The sequence below is a fragment of the Parus major genome, chromosome 1A (assembly GCF_001522545.3).
Source record: "Parus major isolate Abel chromosome 1A, Parus_major1.1, whole genome shotgun sequence".
Lineage (NCBI taxonomy): Eukaryota > Metazoa > Chordata > Aves > Passeriformes > Paridae > Parus > Parus major.
The window spans coordinates 47,793,523-47,813,907 of record NC_031773.1 but is presented as its reverse complement, the minus strand read 5'-3'; the positions used below and the strand labels follow the sequence as shown (position 1 = coordinate 47,813,907).

The 20,385-nt window shown below is 44.4% G+C and overlaps 1 protein-coding gene across 3 annotated transcripts in view; it reads left to right on the top strand.

The window, feature by feature from the left end:
* SGSM3 (small G protein signaling modulator 3) overlaps window positions 1-20,385 on the top strand; it is a 28,833-nt gene that overhangs the window by 1,750 nt on the left and 6,698 nt on the right. Inside the window, exons 3-15 of one of the 3 annotated variants that reach the window (XM_015627989.2) lie at window positions 4,959-5,057; window positions 7,797-7,879; window positions 9,123-9,208; window positions 10,367-10,433; window positions 11,806-12,017; window positions 12,163-12,270; window positions 13,056-13,199; window positions 13,565-13,760; window positions 13,952-14,097; window positions 15,013-15,240; window positions 16,104-16,158; window positions 19,737-19,864; window positions 20,169-20,324. In XM_015627989.2, the coding sequence (XP_015483475.1) occupies window positions 7,873-7,879; window positions 9,123-9,208; window positions 10,367-10,433; window positions 11,806-12,017; window positions 12,163-12,270; window positions 13,056-13,199; window positions 13,565-13,760; window positions 13,952-14,097; window positions 15,013-15,240; window positions 16,104-16,158; window positions 19,737-19,864; window positions 20,169-20,324 (1,533 nt within the window). In that variant the 5' untranslated portion in view covers window positions 4,959-5,057; window positions 7,797-7,872. The remainder of the gene's footprint in view (window positions 1-4,958; window positions 5,058-7,796; window positions 7,880-9,122; window positions 9,209-10,366; window positions 10,434-11,805; window positions 12,018-12,162; window positions 12,271-13,055; window positions 13,200-13,564; window positions 13,761-13,951; window positions 14,098-15,012; window positions 15,241-16,103; window positions 16,159-19,736; window positions 19,865-20,168; window positions 20,325-20,385) is intronic. The other 2 variants (XM_015627990.2, XM_015627988.2) reach the window with 2 other exon arrangements.

The window sequence follows — 20,385 nt, the reverse complement described above, 5'->3', positions numbered from 1 at the left end:
AATTGCGCTGGTCAGGGAATGATAGAATTGAGGTGAGGAAAGTACTCCATGCTTGCTCAGGGCTGAAATAATTCTCCAGTTTTAGGGGTCCCTGCTAACGTTTAGTTTTTTCTTTGCTGTGCTTTTAGTCTATCACTTTCCCACAAGATGGGATCTTTTGCCAATCTCAGTATTCTAAAGAACCTTGACAATCTTAAAAGACAGACAATAATCAAAACATTTGGCTTTTAAAAATTAACGTGTCTTACCTGAGGTGACATGGTAACAGTAGAGATTCTTGGTTAAGAGATCTGTGTGAGAGCTGCCAGTCTTAGTCCCATTCTTGGTGAATTGATTTCTGCGTTGCAAAATTGTTTCCCATGTTTGGAATTTGGGATGCTTTGACAAAGGAATTGGTGATACCATGTTTGAGGCAGTAACTGTTTTGGAAATGGTTGGAATGATGTCTCTTCCTGGCTGCTAATTGTAAACCTCTCACCAACACATCAGAAGTAACAAAAACTTAAAAAAAGTAAATCCTAAGGAGTATTGCAACTTTATCTGCAGTGGTAAAGTTAAGTTGCTTTATATTTTGGTGTATGTGGTCCTACAGCTCTTCTAGCTTAATCAGCCATTGCTTATCATCCTTGGTGATGATGGTGTTCTGTATCACACTGGTTATTCTAGATCCTACCCTAATTCAAATAGGTAAGATACAGAGAATCTGCAACTGTCCAATAGGAGGAGGTAAACAAACAGCTTCATTCTGAGTTGTGAGTGTGATGTCCTAAGTGTCCCTGAAGAGATGGAGAGGTTTTGGTACTTCAGGTTTGTCTCCTCAGCCACACAAAGACTTGCCTAAATTTCTTTCTCTGCTGCTTTTTATCCCAGGGTCAAGGGTTTTGATACCTAAAGCTTACATAGACTGAGTATCTGGGGGTGCTGGGAAAAATCTCACTTGTCAGCTGTGTTACTGTTGACACTGGGTAGGGAAGAGAAGGATGTTGTCTTGCCACATTTGTTTTGTCTTTGAGGAAGTATCAGATTTTTTTAAATTGGAGGGCAACCAGTTACATTGGTAACATAGCAGTTTTGTTTCTGACTTAAGGAAAACACCCTGGAAGAAATGCAAACACGCTTGTTTTATGAGATAGGTGAAGAGAGTATATTTGTATTAGTATAACTACAAGAACTGTTGTTACTGCCCAGTAAGTGCTGGCTGGGAAGTAATTTGATGATTCAGAGATGAGACAGTCCATAACCCGACAGTCCTTTTTTTCTCTGGAGAAGAAATCCTCCTGATCCCCAGAATCAGGAAATGCCAGAGGTTTTGTCTTGTTTTGTTACAAATGTTAACAATCATATTTTGCTTTTTTTCCTCTTATCTGTGCATATAAATTTCTGCAGGAGCAAGATCTAAGTAGTCTAACATGAGATGCTAGATAAGAGCTTTGCAAACAGTCCTGAGAGGTGTTTGAGTGTTACTAACCTCTTGAGAAAGTTGAGTCCTGTAATGACAGAGCCATAAGGGAAAAACGTTTTGAGTGCTGTGAGGTATACTTGCCTTAAAAGCTATTTTCTGAAGCCAAATGAAGCGAGACCTGCTTGGAGTCCTGTGAAGTGAATCTGACATTTTTTGCAAATACTGGAGCAAATAGTAACAAAACAGAGCTACAGGAGAGTGACCTGAAAGGAGCCTTTCCTGTGCCTCACCAAGGTAACAGCAACCCATGACAGCAAAACCTCTGCAAATCCTCTGAGGCCCTATCAAGGAAGAGCTGTTGTTCAGGCCTTGTTCCATTGTCACTGGGAGCAGTAGGATGAGACCAGCTTGAGAATCACAGGGCTGGTGATGGAGACAGCCTCAGATGGCACTGCTTGTCACCTCTCAGGATGGGAGTGTGATATAAAAGACTTTTATTTGCACAACTTTAAATAACTGTCAGTAGTGTCTTTTAACCTTTCTTTGATTGGCACAGGCCTGCATCTCTAACAGAAATATTTTCTTTCAAGTTTCTGTATTCAAATGAAACTGGAGAGTTGTGATTGCTTTCCACAGACATCTCATAAATAGTTGGTAGTCTTGCAATGGACCAGAAGGTATACAACTCTTCTGAAAATATTTTGGGAAAACAAATTTCTGTAGAGTTCTGGAGAAGTGCCCTGGTCCTGCACTGTGCTTATTTGGGTGAAAATGCCCATTTATTGTGCAGTGCTTGACCCTGATGGAAGATATGTTTAGACACTAATCAGAAACCTTTGGTTTATAGTTGCATGGTGGTGTTTAACAGGCAATTGCCTTTACCCTAAGCCTTGAAGACTGTCTTTTTTGGCACATACAGTTTTTTCTTGCCTCTGTGTGGGAAGCAAGGAGAATTTTGCTGTGCAGTGAGAGTGAACACCATGCTAGTTTGTACCCTGGTCTCTTTTTCTAACTTCATTTGATGCAGATAGACAAAAACTGTTGTTCCTGTACTGTACTGTAATCCTCCTGGGTGAGTTGCAAGGAACACTCTCTATTCCTGTCACGTATCTTCTCACCACTCAAATAATGGGAGTACTGGGAAAGGGGAAACTCCTCCTCTGATCCCAAGGGTCTTGGCCAACAAGAGGTTCTCCACAGAGGTGCAATTCATGCTTAGCTGGCATGCTGTTTGCTTTGGAGCCAGGAAAATAAAAGGCAGTTCTGCTCTGGAAAGAAAATATCCGTTAATGTGTAGGATACCTGCATTCTACATAAGTAAGTGTTACATAGGCGTGTTTCTGGGACAAGTTTGACACGTTGAACTGTGGTCAGGAAGTCCATCTGTGGTCTGTGTCCAATGCATAAGTGGTGGGAAGCAGGATTCCGCTTTTTCACATCCTTATTTTCAAAATAGAGATGCAATGGGAACAAAGCTGCAAGTTACTTGTTTTGTTCCTATTGTGTAAACTGGCCATGGTTCAACAGCTTCAGCTCCACTGGGGCTCTCTCTGTCATTGCTGGACACCCAGCAGTGCAAGGAGCAGAACTGTTGCATGGAAGTATCTTTTAGTTATGTTTCTGCACAGAATTACATTTCCAATGAGGGCAGGAATCTACAAGGTGCTTTCTGGCAGGAGACACAGATTTCCTGTTGCTGTCTCTGTTGCTCTAGTACTTCCCTGAGGCAGCTGGGAGGAAACGTGCCACATTCCTGCTGTCAGTATTCGATCCCAGTTGATGACTGGGCAGCACTGGAGTCCTGGGTGGTGCCTCAGCAGTCAGTGGCATAACCTGTCAGCAGCTTGCCTGCCTGCCTCTCTGGCTCTGCAAGCCTCCCCCTCACTGCTCTCCAGGTCTGCATCCCCCTTTGAGACCTGCCCTAGGCTTTTGATGCATCTCTGGTTCACTTCCAGTGCTACAAGAAGTGAGCTGAGGGCAGGTAAAGTTCCCAGCTCTTCATTCCCAGTCATGTTGTAGAGAGGAAGCCCGAAGGCCACCCCAGCACTTCCAGCCTGTGGTTGTAGATGTTGCTCGACACCCAAACCAGTGTGAGGCTGGTCATGGTTTGTAAGCCTCAGACAGAAAGGTTGGGATGAGCCAGGTTCACTAACACCGTATTGACTCCTTAACCAGCCAGTGTCTGTGTGTGATTCCTCATTTTTTACAAAGCCAGGGTGTCAGGGTGTGAGGGACAGGAGCTCTCTGCATCTTGTATGCCCTTTGGTCAGGTGTGTGGCTGCGCTTTGCTCACTTATGTATTTGTGAAGCTCAACTTCTCTTCTGACTTTGTGTGCAAAGCAAATATTAACTTGTGGACTAATGGCATTTGCAGCTCCAGGATATGCCTTTGCCTGACTTGAGGCAGATGCTGATGGGGGAAGGGAAGGCAGGCCAAGGGCATCCTGCTGAGAGTTTCCCTTGGACATTTCATTGAGAAAAACAGGGTTATAATTTGGAAAACATAAGTTTTCTGGTTGTGTAAAGATGAAATTGAACTGTCTGGTTCAATGAAGAGCTTTTGTATGATTTCTGAGAGAGGGAGATGTTAAATTGGGCACAATCTACTTGGGATTTCAAAAGCTGAGCTGGAAGAGGCTTCTGGAACTACACCTACGTGTATAGCCTCCTGATGGGTACCGTGACTTTCAATCACTTCTCTCTCTTCCAAAGCTTTTTTTTTAATAAAGGAAGAGAATAGAGAACAGTGGAAACCTGCTGACAATCCAGAGGTGGCAGTGGGATTTACTGCATACACTGTTGTTTTCCATTATATTTAATGAACAGAAAGCAGAGATCTTCACATGCTAGCTTACTGTCAGAAGAGGTGTTGTAACTGTCACAACAGAGGTGCAGTTCTTGTAACAGTGAATGAAAATTATTCTAGAAAGAATTGTTACGCTTGTTCTGTTCCTCCTGATGATACTCACTGGAGGTTCTTGCGTAGTTACTGCTTGTAAAGTCTTCAGGATACAAAAACATTGCTTGGCAAGACATTTGTCTTCTGCACAATCTGCTAGAGGTATTGGTGCCTTTTTGGTTGTTTTTTGTTTTGTTTTTCTCCATAAAATCAGTGGGGGAAGAACACTCCTGGGAAGGAGTTTCTGTCCCAAAATAAAGGTCCTACTGAAAGGCTCCAGACAGTGTCATTTAGTGCTTAGCACATCCAGGCACCACAGGCTTAGGTGGAGATCACATGGCAAAAGAGGCCAAGCAGGTGAAACACAGGCAGCAGGAGATTGCTATCTGGTGTTTACCAGGATCCAGGTGATTGAAATCTCTCATACTACACCTGTGGGGAAGAGCCAGTGTGTCCAAGGGAATCACAGTATTTCCAAGTGGAAGTAAATTTTCAGGACTCCTTTGCAAACATCAATTTCTAAAGGACACCTGTGCTAGGAGAAAAAATAATTGGACGTAATCCTGCAATATGTATGTTTGCAACTCCAACAAAGGTGTTGCAGGTGGAGTTCTTCAAATGGCTGTACGTGATGCTGACTGCATGCTTCCCTTGCAGCCTTCTTTTTCAGGTACATCACATCTGTGTTCTAGCAGGCTGGAATCAATGGTGGTGTGATTTGTTTTGGACTCTGAATTCAAAATGTGTGATTAACAGGTACTATTTGCATTTTAGCAAAAAATAAATTTCTTTCAAAATATGAAGACTACCTGTTGTGTGACTAAAATTGCTTCATATAAGAAACTTAAATTGCCTTTAAACATGGGAGATCCTCTTTAATGTGTGGGTGAAACTGGTTTTAATTTTGTAATACTGAGGGTTTGGGAGTTGCCATTAATGTTTGTTGGAGCTGATGTATTTTTTCCTTTGTATCTCTTATTGTTGCTTTATTTCAGAAGTGTGTATGTTGCAAATAACATAGCAATTGATTTCACACATGTGAAATAAATTCGCACATGTGGTTTCATAAGCTTTGTGGAGCCCCTTTTGCTACTTTCTTTCTCCTGGCTAGGAGAGCTTGAGAGTTGCTTTAGGTTTATATCTCTCAATCAAAGGAAAGACCTTACTATGTCAATGACACATACCAGATATCCTCCTCCTGGCTCACACTAGGTGGTTCCTGGCTGCCTCAGGGAATCTTCTTCCCAGGTCTGTGATGTTGGAGTGGTTGGATCAGTGGCTCAGTACCTTCTCTTGGAGACATCTGGCTCTGAGAGCAGTGCCCTGTGCAGTGTCTCCATGTGCCACATCAGGAGCCTTCCCCTGGTGTGATTCCTGCTGCTCACCCTGCCCTTCTGCACAACTGTGCCAGCAGCAAGGTGAGCTCACGCTCTCTCTGGGCTTTGTCCCAGATGGGTGTTTGCAGGAAGGTTTCTATGGGAACCAGGGGCAGGAAAAACCTGACCACCAAGTTCAGTGCTTTAATGTCAGGGACAGGAGAGCAGGTAGGGGAGCAATCCCCAGCAAGGCGGAGGCCAGGGCTTGATGACGCGGACAAGGGAGGGTGTTCCATCTGCTGCACCTGTCTTGGGACAAGGAGAGACTCACTCAGCACTCTCCTGCCCTTTTTTCAAGCACTGTGGTTAATTCCCTTGTTGTGGGTTTTTTTTCTCAGCCACATGCCTGACACCCTGGCTTGTCTCCTCCAGCGCAGCAGGTTGGGTCAGCAGTGGTTGTGCATGCAGTGAAGGTTAATAATGGCTGAGGGGAGTATCTGCTTACAAGCTCGAAGCACTGAGGATGGATTTGGAGCACAGGCAATGAGAAGCATTGCAGACATACCACATGGTGACTGCATTCCTAATAAAAGCCATTGGAAACAGGTTTAACTGGGCTGAGAGAAGGCAGGGGAGAAGGACCCCTTGCAGGCTCAGGAACAGAGCAGCCATGGTTGCAAGGCAGTGAAAAAAGCATCAGAATACATTCACAGCAATGTTGAAAGGGAAGTAATGTCAGCCAATTTACCTGCTTGGGGTGCATGCTCTGTGTGTTCCCATGTAATATGAGCATGCAGATACTAATTTTGTAATTGTTGTTATGTCTTCTACTGCTAAGAGAAGAGTTGGTGCTAAGGGAACAAATGGGGCTAGAGTGTAGGGAAGAACATTTACAGAATTGGTGGACATGCAACTGACCATCCTGTGGACAACATTACTTCTCAGAAACAAAAGCTGGATTTTTTTGTTTGTTTGTTCGTGATTCTTTTTGCCCTAAGAGTTGGTGTCAGAATAGATCAGTGTCTGTTCATCCATGCTGGCCTTTCTCAGGCAGTGAGTTATTTAACTCTGTAAGGAGGAAACCTTATCATTTGTGTTCCCAGACAGATGTTTTTTATGCTGTTGCAGTGTTGTACAGCTGCTTGTCTTGGAGTGCTGTAGCAAGTCACTTCCTGGCTGCGAGTGCTCACTGGAAAGCTCACTGGAATGCAAAGGAAATATAACCTTGTACTAATCAGCACTGTGAAACAATTTAGATAGGGCCTGTGGGATAAATCCCTGGGGTTCCTCCTTTTAGCAGCTTACAGTTGTAAGTAGCAATACTGAGAAGGGAAGCTGGAAAAGCCATCCTAGGTGTGCAAATGTTAGTTTCTCCCAGGTTCTTTCCCAAGGAAGTGTGAGTGACTGATCTGTCCCAGCACTAGCTTTATCTGCTTGGTAGAGGTGGTTCTTGCTGTCTCCCGCACACATATTATAAGGTTGATCTTAAAGTCTAGACTGTCTCTGATTACTGAACTTTTCCATTGTTTTCCTGGAAATCCCCATAGAAATCCCCACAAAAATCTGCTGTTAACGAGGAAAGCAAGGAGGGGAGCCTATTTAGTTCAGAGGTGCCTGGTTTGTGGCTCATTGCAGAGGTACTTGATAGCATCTTGTCCACATCCACATGCTTCAGGGAGTTGAATTCTGCAGCCCCACACACTTTGCACTTGTGCTTTATGGTGCTACTCCTAAAATCTCTTTTGAACTTACTGCATCTAATGATAGCCCGTTAAACCCTTTTCACTGCTCCCGTCCCTTCTCCATGGTCATTGTCTTCAGAGAATGATGATGTATGGGGTGTCTTTTTAGTTTACATCACTAAATACAGAACTCACAATATGCAGTGGAAAAGGTGTTAAAAGTTGACTTTTTTGACATTCTTTCAACCAGCGGTGTTGTAATTTCCACAAGAAATTTGGCAAATGACGGTGTGTTCTTTCTAGCTGGTCAGTAGGTACGGAACCAAAAGGAAATTCCAGTTTCTGGAATTTATTTCCTTTGGGGGTGGAATTTAAATACTGAGGGATTTAATTTTCATGTGAGGAACTTGTGTGTGAAAGGTCTTCCAGTCCCCCACCATGTTCTTAGATGTTAATTGAATTCTCTCATCGCCATTTTTTTTTTCTTTTTATAACAGGACTGTAACATCTCACCTCTCTGGACAGTATTTCTGGACCTCGTGACACCTGTGCCACTCAGCCTTGCCTAGTGCAATGTCAGGTGAGCACACAGAAATTGCCACAGTATCTTCTCATGTAGTTGCTTGCTCTGTCTTCAGGTGTTCATAACGAAGGTTTCTGGTTCCAAGAGGCATTCTTTACATGAACATACTTTCTGGTCAGATTCAGAGAGAAGAAGCTTTATGACCCAGCAGCCTTTTAACTCAGGGTGAACTCAGTTCCTTCTTTTACCATGTAGAAGCTTTTTCAGCCAGTGAACAGAGAGGAAGAAGGAGGTTGAAATGTGGTCTGCCTTCCCCATTTTTCATTAGGATTTGCTTGATTCTGTTCTTCTCCCAAGATTTCACCCAGACTGGCTCACAATGACTGTGAGAGATTTTCGCTGTACAGTGGTAGCTCTAGGACAGGAGGAATGCTGAAGAATAACCGGAGTTCAGACTTCGAGATACAAGCTTTGCTAAAACTAGGTTTCCTTAGAGAAGCCAACTTTCCTGCCCTGTACTTTTTCCTAAACCTTCCTTTCTGGTCCAGCTGATTATTTCAGGTGGTGTAGCCCTAGGGGAGACTATGCTTCAAGGCCAAGTAGACCTTTGTCTTGCTGGTAGAGCAGTAGAAGACTTGGGACATGTTTATCTGCTTCAGTTGCAAGACTCAATGTCTGCTTGTATTACAAGGGAAGCTGTTCACTGGAACTCTACCTGAGACTGGAAGGGTGCTTGTTTTGAACCCAAAAGACCAAGATTATAGGCATACTGTCATTGCTGCAGTTCTCTATACCATGCCTGGGTCTGACAATATCCCAGGCCACTGGGGAAAAAGGAGCAGTTGAACATCTTTCTGAGGGCTCTGATTTTCCATTCTGGTGCCTGAGTGACAGAGTTTCAGGGAACTCTGGAGTGCTGCTGGTGCTGGTCCATAGGAGAAATTTACTTCTGCAAAATATTTGGTGATGATACCCCTGGCTTGTTGCTGATCACACAGCTTTTCCAAACAGGTGAATGATCATATGATGCTATGGAACTACTTCTCTTCCCTAAGAATTGCTTTCTTAGAGGAAACTCCATTTGGCCCTTTTACCTCTTTTGCTCAGTAAAAAGGAGCAAAACCATCTGAAATTATTGGCTTCCCTGGTGAAGTGTGAGCTGTCTCAGTATTTAGAGTAGCAATAGCAACAAACTGATGGGTGAGTTTTTCCCATGCTGGAACAATCTGTATGGAGTGTGTATCTTCCAAGAGTGTTCTTCCAGGTTTTCACTGTTGTGTGTTGATCTCTTTCTGTTTAGGCCATCACACTCCCTCTGCTGGGGGTCCCTTCTCAGCACTCACACCCAGCATCTGGCCTCAGGAGATCCTGGCAAAATACACACAGGTACAGTATGGGGCAGGGCGGGGATGTTCTCTGGCTCTGCAAAAGTAGAGGGAATCCGGTGTTTTCTGGTGGTCTCTGAAAGCCACAGGAAAAAGGAGGGAGGTGTGCACTTTTCCTCCAGTGCTTTGGTTGTGGACTTGACATGTTTTGTGGTTGCATACTGGCTCTTGCAAGAGGATCTTGCAGAGCACAAAGAAACTTCCGTGAATTATTTCCCTGCTGTTTTGCAACTATTGCTCCACTGTAAAAATGTTGACACCCTCAGGGAGCCTCTGTCATCATCAAGCTACTCTGGATGGCTTGTGCATGGCAGAAATGCTAGCCTCAAGCTTGTCACCAGGTGGGTAAAGCAGGAAGGAAGGAAGCAGCTGTGGAATTCTGTAATTTAGCCGCAGTGTTTGCTGAAAGCAGATAAAATCTTTTTGTGGAGGTATGTGGGCAGTGCTTCTTGGGTGCTGTCCAGGTGCATTGCTTTCAAGAGTCCCCACAGGAGGTGTGGGTAGGCTTGCAGGAAAGGGGAAAGAGCAGTAGCTTTTTACTCCTGAAGCCTGGAGGTAATCTCCAGTGTGCATCCCCCAGTACACCCCAATGCCAACCATGAGCACAGATGAGGAACATTGAGGTAGAAGTCATGGACCTTAAGTTTCTTTGGCCAGTAATTTGGACTTGCATCACAGGTGCAAATCCCAGTTTTGCCTGCTGCCTTTCAAAGGAAATTTGAGAGCAACAGGCAGGAGTTGGAGTGGTGCAGGGAGCTGAATTTGTGTGTGTGTGCAGAGGTGACAGGAAGGATGGCTGTGTATGAATGATGCAGACAGTAGAGGCTACTTTAGCTGGTATGTGTATATTCCTCAGTCCATGAGGAGGGCTGTGTGCCCCTCCAGGTGAGCAGTTCTGATCTTGATAAGATGCTGAGCTCAAGTCCTCCTGGGAAAATCTGTATAGATTTTTTCCCTGAAGAAGTCAAAATGGGAATGGCAGGCAACATCTCCTCAGCTGGGAGTTGTGGTGGGAGGCTTTGAAAATTAAAGGGCAAGGGGTCTAGTTGCTCAAAGGGCGTAGAGTGGGCAGTGGTGGGATGAGGCAATATCTATTTGTCTCTGGTTATTCAGTGATAAATTCCTGAAAATGCCTCTTTTCCTTCCTCACATCTCCCAGAAAGAAGAATCCGTCGAGCAGCCAGAGTTCCGCTATGATGAATTTGGTTTCCGAGTTGACAAGGAAGGTAAAACCAGTCCCGTCCCTCCCACTTGCATTGTGTCCAGCCCTTCATATGCTTTCAAGTGTGACAGGATTTTGCAGCCATTCTGTGCTAAGTCTTGTCTACCCACCTGTTTCTGTATCCTACCATTTGTAATCAAGTGCATTGGACTTAGGGAAGTCCAGAGCATAGACTATGCAGCAGTTATTTCCATCTCCTTATGTGCCATGGGAAAGAGGGAGAAAAGTTGAGGAGTTACCATTTCCATTAGCAGCTGCATGCTGGAGAAGGGCAGCTATCCCAGTTCACAGTGGGATCTCCATTGTGAGACACAATGGAGACAACACACCACAAGGGCTCATAGCAGGCACAGTGAAATTTGCTGTCTGCTGAAATACTCATGGCCAAGGTGAGTGGTGGTATGTTCTGCTCACCTCAGCATCTCAGCAAAGTGTGGGACAAACTGTAGGGGAAAAACTGCATCCTATTTTTTCTGCAAGCTATGGAGGTAGGCAGCCAAATAGGAGGAGGCATGGGAGCACTGTTGAAGCTGAATAAAGAGGAAGGGAAAGGAGTGGGAGATAAAGGAATTGTTTCATGTACTCTGGGGGTCATTCCCAGGGTTCAGGCTATATAATGTAAGGGCAGAAGTTGTTTGCATGTGTGCCCTGAGGCACCTTGAGTCATAGAGGATCCTCTTTGAAGCAATGACCTGAAGATGAGGACAGAGCACAGTGATTTTTTTCAGCCAGAACATTTGATAGACCTGTGCATTATAAAATCAGCAGAAAGATTTGGACTGCATTGTTGGGATGTATTATATGATGAAGGATGGAGTGCCGTATGTGAAACCTGTATTTGTGCTGAAGTATCTATTTTAGGAAGCCAGCTTCAGGTTAAGGTGCTCTCTCATTGTGAATTTGGAAGTGTCCTTATTAAAGCATTTTTGGTGATTAAATATCCCCAAAGTTCACATTTTCCACCTCATTACTTCCATGAGCATATAGCTTCTGCTTTCCAGCTCTGAGGCTTGCTATGCTTTTGTCAGCTTGATTTACAGATCTTTACAAAGCGCAGCAGGATAACTGCTGCCAGGATCTGGTTTAATTCCAGCCACACTGTGCTCTAAATCATGAGTAAGTAGAGACTAGAAGCCTGCTGACAGCTCCTTAGTTCTCAAAGTCCGAAGCCTTTTGCTTATTACCATAAAATTTGCTGCATGGAGTAGGCAGTTAGAAACCAACCTTTGCCTTTCCATGCTCTGACCGGAAAATACGAATGTTTTGAATGGGCTTTTTTCAGATGGCCAACCTCTTCCCCACCCTGCTGTGTGTCCATTTCCTCTCCTGTTCCCTCTCTCACTTGTCTCCATTCCTTTTTCTTCCCTTTGCTGAAGCAGACGGTGCTGAGCCAAATTCCAGCAAGCTTTTGGGTGTCCCACTGACAGAGGAGCCACAGCAGAGGCTCAAGTGGCAGGCTCATCTGGAATTCACACACAACCATGATGTGGGTGACCTCACCTGGGACAAAATTGAGGTCACCCTGCCACATTCAGACAAGCTGCGCTCACTGGTGCTGGCCGGCATCCCACACAGCATGAGGCCACAGGTGAGAGCGCTGCCTGTTCTGGGCAGGCACTCCTGCCTGCAGTAAGAGATCATGGAATGGGATGGGATCTCCTCGTTGAGAGGGTGCCAGAGTATGGCTTTCTGTGGCTGAGTGACTTCTGTCTCTGTTCACCCTGTCCCCCCAGCTGTGGATGCGCCTTTCAGGGGCTTTGCAGAAAAAGCGGAACTCAGAGATGTCATATCGAGATATCGTGAAAAACAGCTCTAACGATGAAACCATTGCTGCCAAACAGGTAAGAGATACTTCCTGGTGCTGAGTGGGAAGAAGAGCAGGATTTACTGTGTGAGGAAGACAGGGTGTCTGCCTGACACCTGCAGCAGGGGCAGTTGAGATGATGTGTGGTTAAATCCTGTTAAAGCTTAATCCTGTGGGGCAGATTTCTCCTCTGTTTTGTTGGAATAGCAATTGTTTAGCTCTATCCTTGCCTAGGACACCAGGGAAAGGGTTTGATCCATGCTACTTGCAGACTAGAAAAGTGCTACAGTTGCATCTCAGCAAACATCCTGGGGAATGAGGATGTTTGCTGAGATGAGGGAAGGGAAGGGTGAAAGGCTGATAAATGCACCTCTGTTGAGATTGTGGCAGCTGCTTTCAGACCTGTCTTTGTTCACTCGAACACAAAGTTTCTGAACACCAGTCAGACTATTAAAGGGTGTCTTCCCTCTTCCTTTGATCTTACAGATTTGGCCAGGTCATTGGTTTCTCTCTGGAATACGTTCTTTGGGAAGCCATGCTTGAAATCCAAGCAGATATGCTTCCTATTGTCAGTGGTGAAACCAGAGTCTGAATTTAGACAAGTGTTTCTAGGGATTTGGCTAGCCACTGTCTGCATTGGCATTTTCCCACATATCAGTGAAGGCTGTTAAATTGACCCCACGTACTTGGACAAGGACCCCTCCTTTGATGCATGAAGACTTATGGGTGGGTGTAGGGAGGCAGGGGGCCAGGGGAAGTGCAGAGAGCTGAAGTAAGTTTTTCAGATGCTGCAAGCTGACTCTGTTTATGGCTGCCTGACAGATTGAAAAGGACTTGCTACGCACAATGCCCAGCAACGCCTGCTTCTCCAACATGAACAGCATCGGGGTGCCACGGCTGCGCAGGATACTACGGGGTCTTGCCTGGCTCTACCCAGACATTGGATATTGTCAGGGCACTGGCATGGTAACCTGCTTTCAGAGTGTCTTTGTGACGGGGGTCAGTTTGTCTCCAGCTGCTACACCAGAGTGAATGATTTTGAGGTAGTGCTGCCAGATAGTGTGGTCTCCAGATGAGCTGAAGAGAAATCCCTTCCACCTGGAATACTTTTCCTAAGGAAGAGACAGCAGAGTAGCACCACACATCCAAAGATATTTCATCCATCTGTTGGGGAGGGGGCAGTCATTATACTGAGGAGAAATCCCTCCAGTGGAGACTGCAGTAGAGATCCTGCAGAAGGAAGATTTTTGTCACCTAGATACTGGTGAGAAAGTGGGGAAAGAGTTCTATTCCTCTTAGAACATGCAGTTTTTCTTCCTTCAAAATCCTAGGTGGCTGCCTCTCTGCTGCTCTTCTTGGAGGAGGAAGATGCCTTCTGGATGATGTGTGCTATCATTGAGGAACTGGTTCCTGCCTCCTACTTCAGCACCACCCTCATGGGTGTGCAGACAGACCAGCGTGTTCTGCGGCAGCTCATCGTGCAGTACTTGCCCCGTCTGGACAAGCTGCTTCAGGAGCACGACATTGGTAAAAGTGTGCCCTAGAAATTTCTTGCCAGGGTAACATGCAGACAAAGAGTATTGTTCTTTTTTCACAAAGGGGAGCATCAGGGAGAGGAGCAAACTTCCTGACCCTGGAGGCAAGCCCTTAAGAGAATCCACCTTCACTGGTTGACTGTCTTCCTCTCTTGTGATTATTTTCTATGTCTCTGTTCACAGAGCTCTCCTTGATCACCCTGCACTGGTTCCTCACCTCTTTCGCTAGTGTTGTCCACATCAAGTTGCTGCTGCGTATTTGGGACCTCTTCTTCTATGAGGGCTCTCTGGTGCTGTTCCAAGTCACTTTGGGCATGCTAAGTATGAAGGTAATTCCCAACTCCTCTCCCTCCTTTATAGTATTTTAGTGTTTAATTCTGAGATTTAGGGGCAAGAAGATTTTGTATCCACTTGCTGTATGTGGTTTGGGAGTGTGTTAGGGAAGGCAATTTCCTGCTGCCTTCGGAACTGGAGGCTGTGAAAAACTTCTAAGGCACTTCATAAAAATTAGAGATTGCTGCTTCCTGGGCATATCTCATTTGTTGCCACATAATTAAACCTCATCAGCTACAACCCTTTAATCGGTCTAGATCCCAGCCTGAGGGTCCATCTTATCTAAACCTAAACCGAGATACCTCTCGATTTTGCACAATCTAGAAGGAAAGAGAAAGCCAAAGTTGTGATCATCTGGGAAGTTTTGGATGGCATTGTGTGAATGCTCTAAGAGATGAGCATTGTTCTGTCTGCATTTGATTTGGCTGGCCTGATCTTTTCCTTTTCTATGTGAAAAAGTTTTGTATTTAGTTTGCTGTATGAAGGGCAAGGGTGATCCTGCTTGGGAGTAAGGGGAAGGCAGAGCAAGTTTGACATGGTAAGTGCTCTAGAATGTAGCTCCCATTCTCTTATCTCTAGCAAGACCCCTGCTGTGACCAGTCCTAGTGGTTGGTGCAGAATAGGTTTGAGTTTGGTTTTCCATGCTGATTTGATTTCATTTCAACAGTGAATGCTGTGATTCAAAAAAATGCCAGCTACAATTCTGTGAGGAGAGTGCAGTAGAGTAGTAAAAGATGCTGTTCCCCTCTCAAGAGTAGCTAGGACTTCTCCTGTTGAAGGTTTTTTTCATGGAATTTTCTAGTTGTACCTGCCCAGGCTGTACACTGACTGTAAAACTGCATCTAGCAGCCTCAGGAGCGCAGCTATCATGTTCACCCTTCCACGAGGCAAAAAAGACTGTGTTGTTGCAGGAGGATGAGCTGATCCAGTCCGAGAACTCTGCCTCGATCTTCAACACGCTGTCAGACATCCCGAGCCAGATTGAAGATGCAGATGTGTTGCTGCGAGAGGCCATGCGCGTGGCTGGCTCGCTGACGGATGTGGCGGTGGAGACCCAGCGCCGCAAACACCTGGCCTATCTCATCGCTGAGCAGGGACAGCTGCTCAACTCCAGCACCACTGTCAACAATCTATCCAAAGTGAGTGCACAGTCTCACTGCCTCTGCTGCTCCCTTTTTGCCACTCCTTAAGTATTGCCACCAAGGAGCAAGAGGTCCTCCTGTTTGAGAAGATTTTTGGTTCCAGGGTAATTGTTACGCAGTGAAGAAAATGTATTGGGAAGTTCTGTACCAATGAAATGCTGCCAGATCTGTCCTGGTTGATAGATCCCCAGATGAAAGGGATATTAGCAGTGATTGTAATTATCATTCACAAGAGTGATGATGAAATGTGATTTCACATTCACATTTCACTAGTGGAAACTAAAAGAAACAACATACACTTTTGGCAGAATTTGCTTGACGCACACAGAGTAGGAACTAGATTTAATCCATTAGTAAGAAACTGGTACACTAAAATAACCTTGGAAGGTAGAGTCAGAAAACAGCAGCAGCTGCTTTTGAGAAGCCAGATTAAAAATGCACCTGTGTTTAATCTTGGACTAAAATCTACAGTTGCAGACAAGATACTCAGGCAATTCTAAAATGTAGTAGCCATCCACTTAGAAATTTATATACAATCACATGTGGAACTGCTTTTTACAACAAACAGAATTAGAGTTAAAATTATTTGCATGGATTGTGGTTGATTCTTGAACTTCAATTATGCTTTTGTAATAATTAAGGTATAAATAACCTGTTGCACATGGAGCAGTAGAGCTGATTCAATGTGTTAGGACTAGAACAACTCCTGTCTAAAACTGCCAGTTCACTGGCTTGCCTCTTTTAGTGGTAGCTGTCAGGACCCCTTGCCCAGAGCTGAGTGGTGTGGAGGGTTGCTTTATTTTATTTCTGATATCTGTCCTAATGTGTGCACTTAGTTCTCTCTCTTCCCTCTCCCACAGATTGTGCGGCGCAGGACTCAGCGCAGGAAATCTGGCATCACCTCTCTGCTTTTCGGTAAGGACAATCCTGCACCTTTCATGTGTAGCTATAGCAGCTTAGGAAGGAGGGGAGCAGGCAAAGCAGGGAATCGTTGGGACAGAGGGATTGGAGAGAAGGGAGTCAGAACTGAAGGGTGAGAGGGAAGAAGTGCAGTTTACTACTTGCTTTCTTTGATCTGAGCTCAGAAGGTAAATTTTAGGTTAGACAGTCCATGAATAGCGACCAACAGGAGGTGCAGTTCAGCCCAAATGTAATGTCCTTCTTGCACTGACCAACAGGTCAAACACATTTCCTGGCAGACCTTATGCAGTCCACAGGCTGGATGTGGTACACTGATCTTATTCTGCTCAGTTCAGGAACATCTCTGAAGATCTGAGACAGGGCAGGATGTCTAGTGTGTCACCCATCAAAATTATAAATGAAGGCATCATTATATTTTTCCCTTACTTATTCTGAGAGTTTGATGTTGTGAATACTTTTTATTCTTAATTTTCTTCACTTGTGAGTCAAGCCAACATATGTCCAGAAAGGGCACAGTCAGAATAGCATTTGCAGGGGTTTAAGAGTGACTTATTTCTTGAGTCCATAAGAACCCTTTCTGCTGTAAGCCTCACTGTCATCACTTTACTTGAAATTGGCTAGCCTTTTTGAAATTGCCACATGTCACCACAGGAATTGTTTTTCCGGAAGAAGACAACATACTGAATTTACAGGGCTCAGACAGTGTTCCTGTTGTGGTTGAAATGGCATGAATAAATCTAAAAATGAGCTTTACTGGTCTTTCCAGAGAGGAGCTATTCTGATGTTCTCCAGGAAGCTGATATATTGTCACAGGCTTCCTACAACTACACAAAGCATTACATAGAAGAATTATGGTAGAATACGCATGATACTGTAAAGTCAAGCATGCAGAAGTGAAGAAACACAGGAAAGTTGCTTGTGCAACCTAAACTCAGAGCCTTTGTTCGTAATGTTATCATACAGTTGGTACAGACTGAACTGGCAGAGGACTTGGCTGCCACACACACCTTCCTTGTGTCTCATATAGCCTCCTTGACAGTTTGAGTATTTTTATGAAGGTGATAGTGAGTTATACACAAAGATAAACTTTAAGTTCAAGCTTCAAAATATATCAGTGGTAGAACAGAGATAATTGATAGGGTTTTCTCATTTTAGTGGGGCTTCTGTACAATGGCCATCATGTATTTTACCTAACATTATTCTTAGTATTTAAAATGTTGGTTAAAACTGAGAAGTTGTCATCCTGCAGCAGTTGACCACAATGGAAAAATTCAGCCCAAGTGAGAGGAAGGAAAGCTTGCATGTGATAAATTCACTCTTTACTGGGAACTGACAATCAATCTTAAATGTAAGTCTGCTGCCTGTGATAGTTACTGTGTAGAACCGGTACTTAGCCCTCATCTGGGAGGGAATGAGAACTTCCCCAGAGCTTAATTCTTCTTCCTTAGAGTGAATTCAGATGGGGTAGTAACTTGGGCAGGAGTCATAGAATCACAGGAGCACTATTTAGAAGACACCTCTCAGTGTCTGTATTCCAACATCTCCTGCTTGAAGCAGCCTCTTGCTCGTGCTAGATCAGGTCAGTCAGGGCTTTCTGTAGTTGAGGTTCAAAGAGTTGAAGCAGATTTACAATGCAGTAAGAGAAAGAAATAGCGAAAGGTAATTTGGTGGAGAGCAGAACGTGCAAGAGTTTCCCTGTTATGTGGTCTTGCAAGAAGGGAATGCAGAAGAGTTTGTCCTGTGCAGAGCCATGCAGCTCATCAGTCTTTGCAGGCTCAAAGTAGAGCCTCCTCGTGTGGCTGATCATGCACTGGTTTCCTGTTTGGAAATGTGGGTGTTGAAGTTTGAAAGTGTACATGTCGAGTGCAGTGAGGTGATCTGGGGGACACACCAGTTGCTTTCCTCTGTACCACGTCCACTCTAAGGTGGGAGAGTATGGAACTTGCTTCCCACGTCTCCTGCTTGTGTTTTGCTAGGATTGCTCTGAATACAGAAGGAAGAGCATGGTATTTTGGCCAGATGGAACTGAGAGATGACAGAAAGAATCAATGATCTATGTAAATGAGAGCAGCCCACAGAACTAGTGTAGCTGTGGTTTAGTTTCTTCTCTAGTTACAGTCTATTTTAGCAGCGTGAAGTTTCTAGGAATCCCTGAGGTCTACGTGCTCACCTGTCTATTTCCAATTTTTGCATCTCTGAATAGTAGGAGTTCTTGCATGCTCTGTACCTACCCCTGGATACACAGGATGAGATTTTGTTATTTTTTATTGCTTGGATCGAGAGTAACTATGCCCCACAATTTTTCTAATCCAGAAGCAAGGTTCAGTTTTCTCTTAAGCTCTGATGTATCTCAAATAATTTAATGTAGCAAATAGAAAACAATTATAAAATTATTTTATATCTAATTTTGTGCCTTTATTCACCTTCCTAAAGTCTGGGTCTTTTTAATTAGGATGACATGATCAAAAGATACCGTTAATAACTTTTCAATTAGTAGAAGCTTAGTGTGTCTATAACTCTTGCAGCAGCTGTAGCTCAGGCCACACTTTATTCATATTGTTTTCTGTAATGCTGCTAGAAGATAAGCATAAGATAATTTGCTAGCCAGTGATTTACTTGGCTCCTGAATAAAAGCTGTGTTTGTATAAACATCAGAGTTCAGTGAAAAATACATTTGTTTAAGTGTTAATTTTGTTACTCAAGTTACCACATCTTCAGTATATTATAGAGGGAGCAAAAATATATACATGAAAGTGCACTTTGGATTTAATAAAAATTTTTTTTAAGAAAAAGAAGCAAATAATTCATTGTTCCCTAACATCATGTACCCAGTATTTAAGGCATTCAGATACATTAACTGTCTAAAGAATCCATCCCATCAGGTATCTTTCTGCATAAGGTAATAGACATAGGCTGTCAAAACTCCTGGGGGGATTAGTGATAGTTGAAAGATGCTTTGGTAACTTTTACTTTGGGCTCATGACCATTTCTAGACACCCCAAATGTTTGAAGTCTGGCTCTTAGGGAGGTTGAGGTCTCTCATGGCTCTGTCTTCATGACTGGCCCAGGAAAGTGGGCTGTCTTGTTTTTTTAGATCTTTTCCAAGACTCAGTGAAGGATGTGCTCTCAGCCTGTGAGTTATACAAATATCAGAAGTAATTCAACCAAAACCTGATTCAGTTTCAAGAGAATTTCAGCTGAAGGGATTTATTGCAAGTTCCCCAGTCTTGTGTCCCACCTTTCAGCTGACATTGTAGTGACATATTGTAGACACTTCTCTAAAGTAGTACCTTGGTATACTGTGTTTCCCTGACAGATCAAAGATGACATATTCCAGTTCCATATGCGGTTTGAAGTATCATCTCCTTAAAATTTGATGCAGTCGAATTGGTATTTGCTATTTACTTTACTGAATAGCTTGGCAGTAAGTACCTGCCTTAGTTTAGGTACTTCTGATGTTGGGCTTTTTTGGTTTCTTCAGAACCTGTAATTTCTAATAGTAACAAAAAAATAAATACCATGTACTTGCTTTCCTTCCCTCGCCTTCCCTCTGGCTGCGTGGACTCCACCAGGGGATGATGATCTGGAGGCACTGAAAGCCAAGAACATCAAGCAGACAGAGCTGGTGGCTGACCTGCGTGAGGCCATTCTCCAGGTGGCACGGCACTTCCAGTGTGTGGATCCCAAGAATTGCATCATTGTAAGTGGAAACAGCTGGATCTGCACTGCCGTGTACTCCAGGCATGGGTTCTGAGTGTTCAGCACAGGACAGGGCTGTTCAAATGCTCCTCAAGTGTGGGCTTGAGAAAGAACATGCCAGGTGTAATGGCTGGAGGGTGAGACTTGCTTAATCCATCTGTGGTGAAGGAGGGCTGTGCTGAGAGCTTGTCTGCTGGCTAGGAGCAGGAAAAGGTTTGGGAACAGGGGCAGGCAAGCTTTGTCAGATAGCTGGGAGTCACCCATGTACTTTCATTCCTCTCTGCTCTCATGTGCATGCCTGCTAGGATCTGACCCCAGACTACAGCATGGAGAGCCACCAGCGGGACCACGAGAACTACGTGGCCTGTTCCCGCAACCGGCGCCGCCGAGCCAAGGCACTGCTGGATTTTGAGCGCCACGATGACGATGAGCTGGGCTTCCGCAAGAACGACATCATTACGGTGTGTCAGCCTGGGGACAGGCACCGGGGGGGACAAGCAGACCCAGCTTGTTTGGGACACC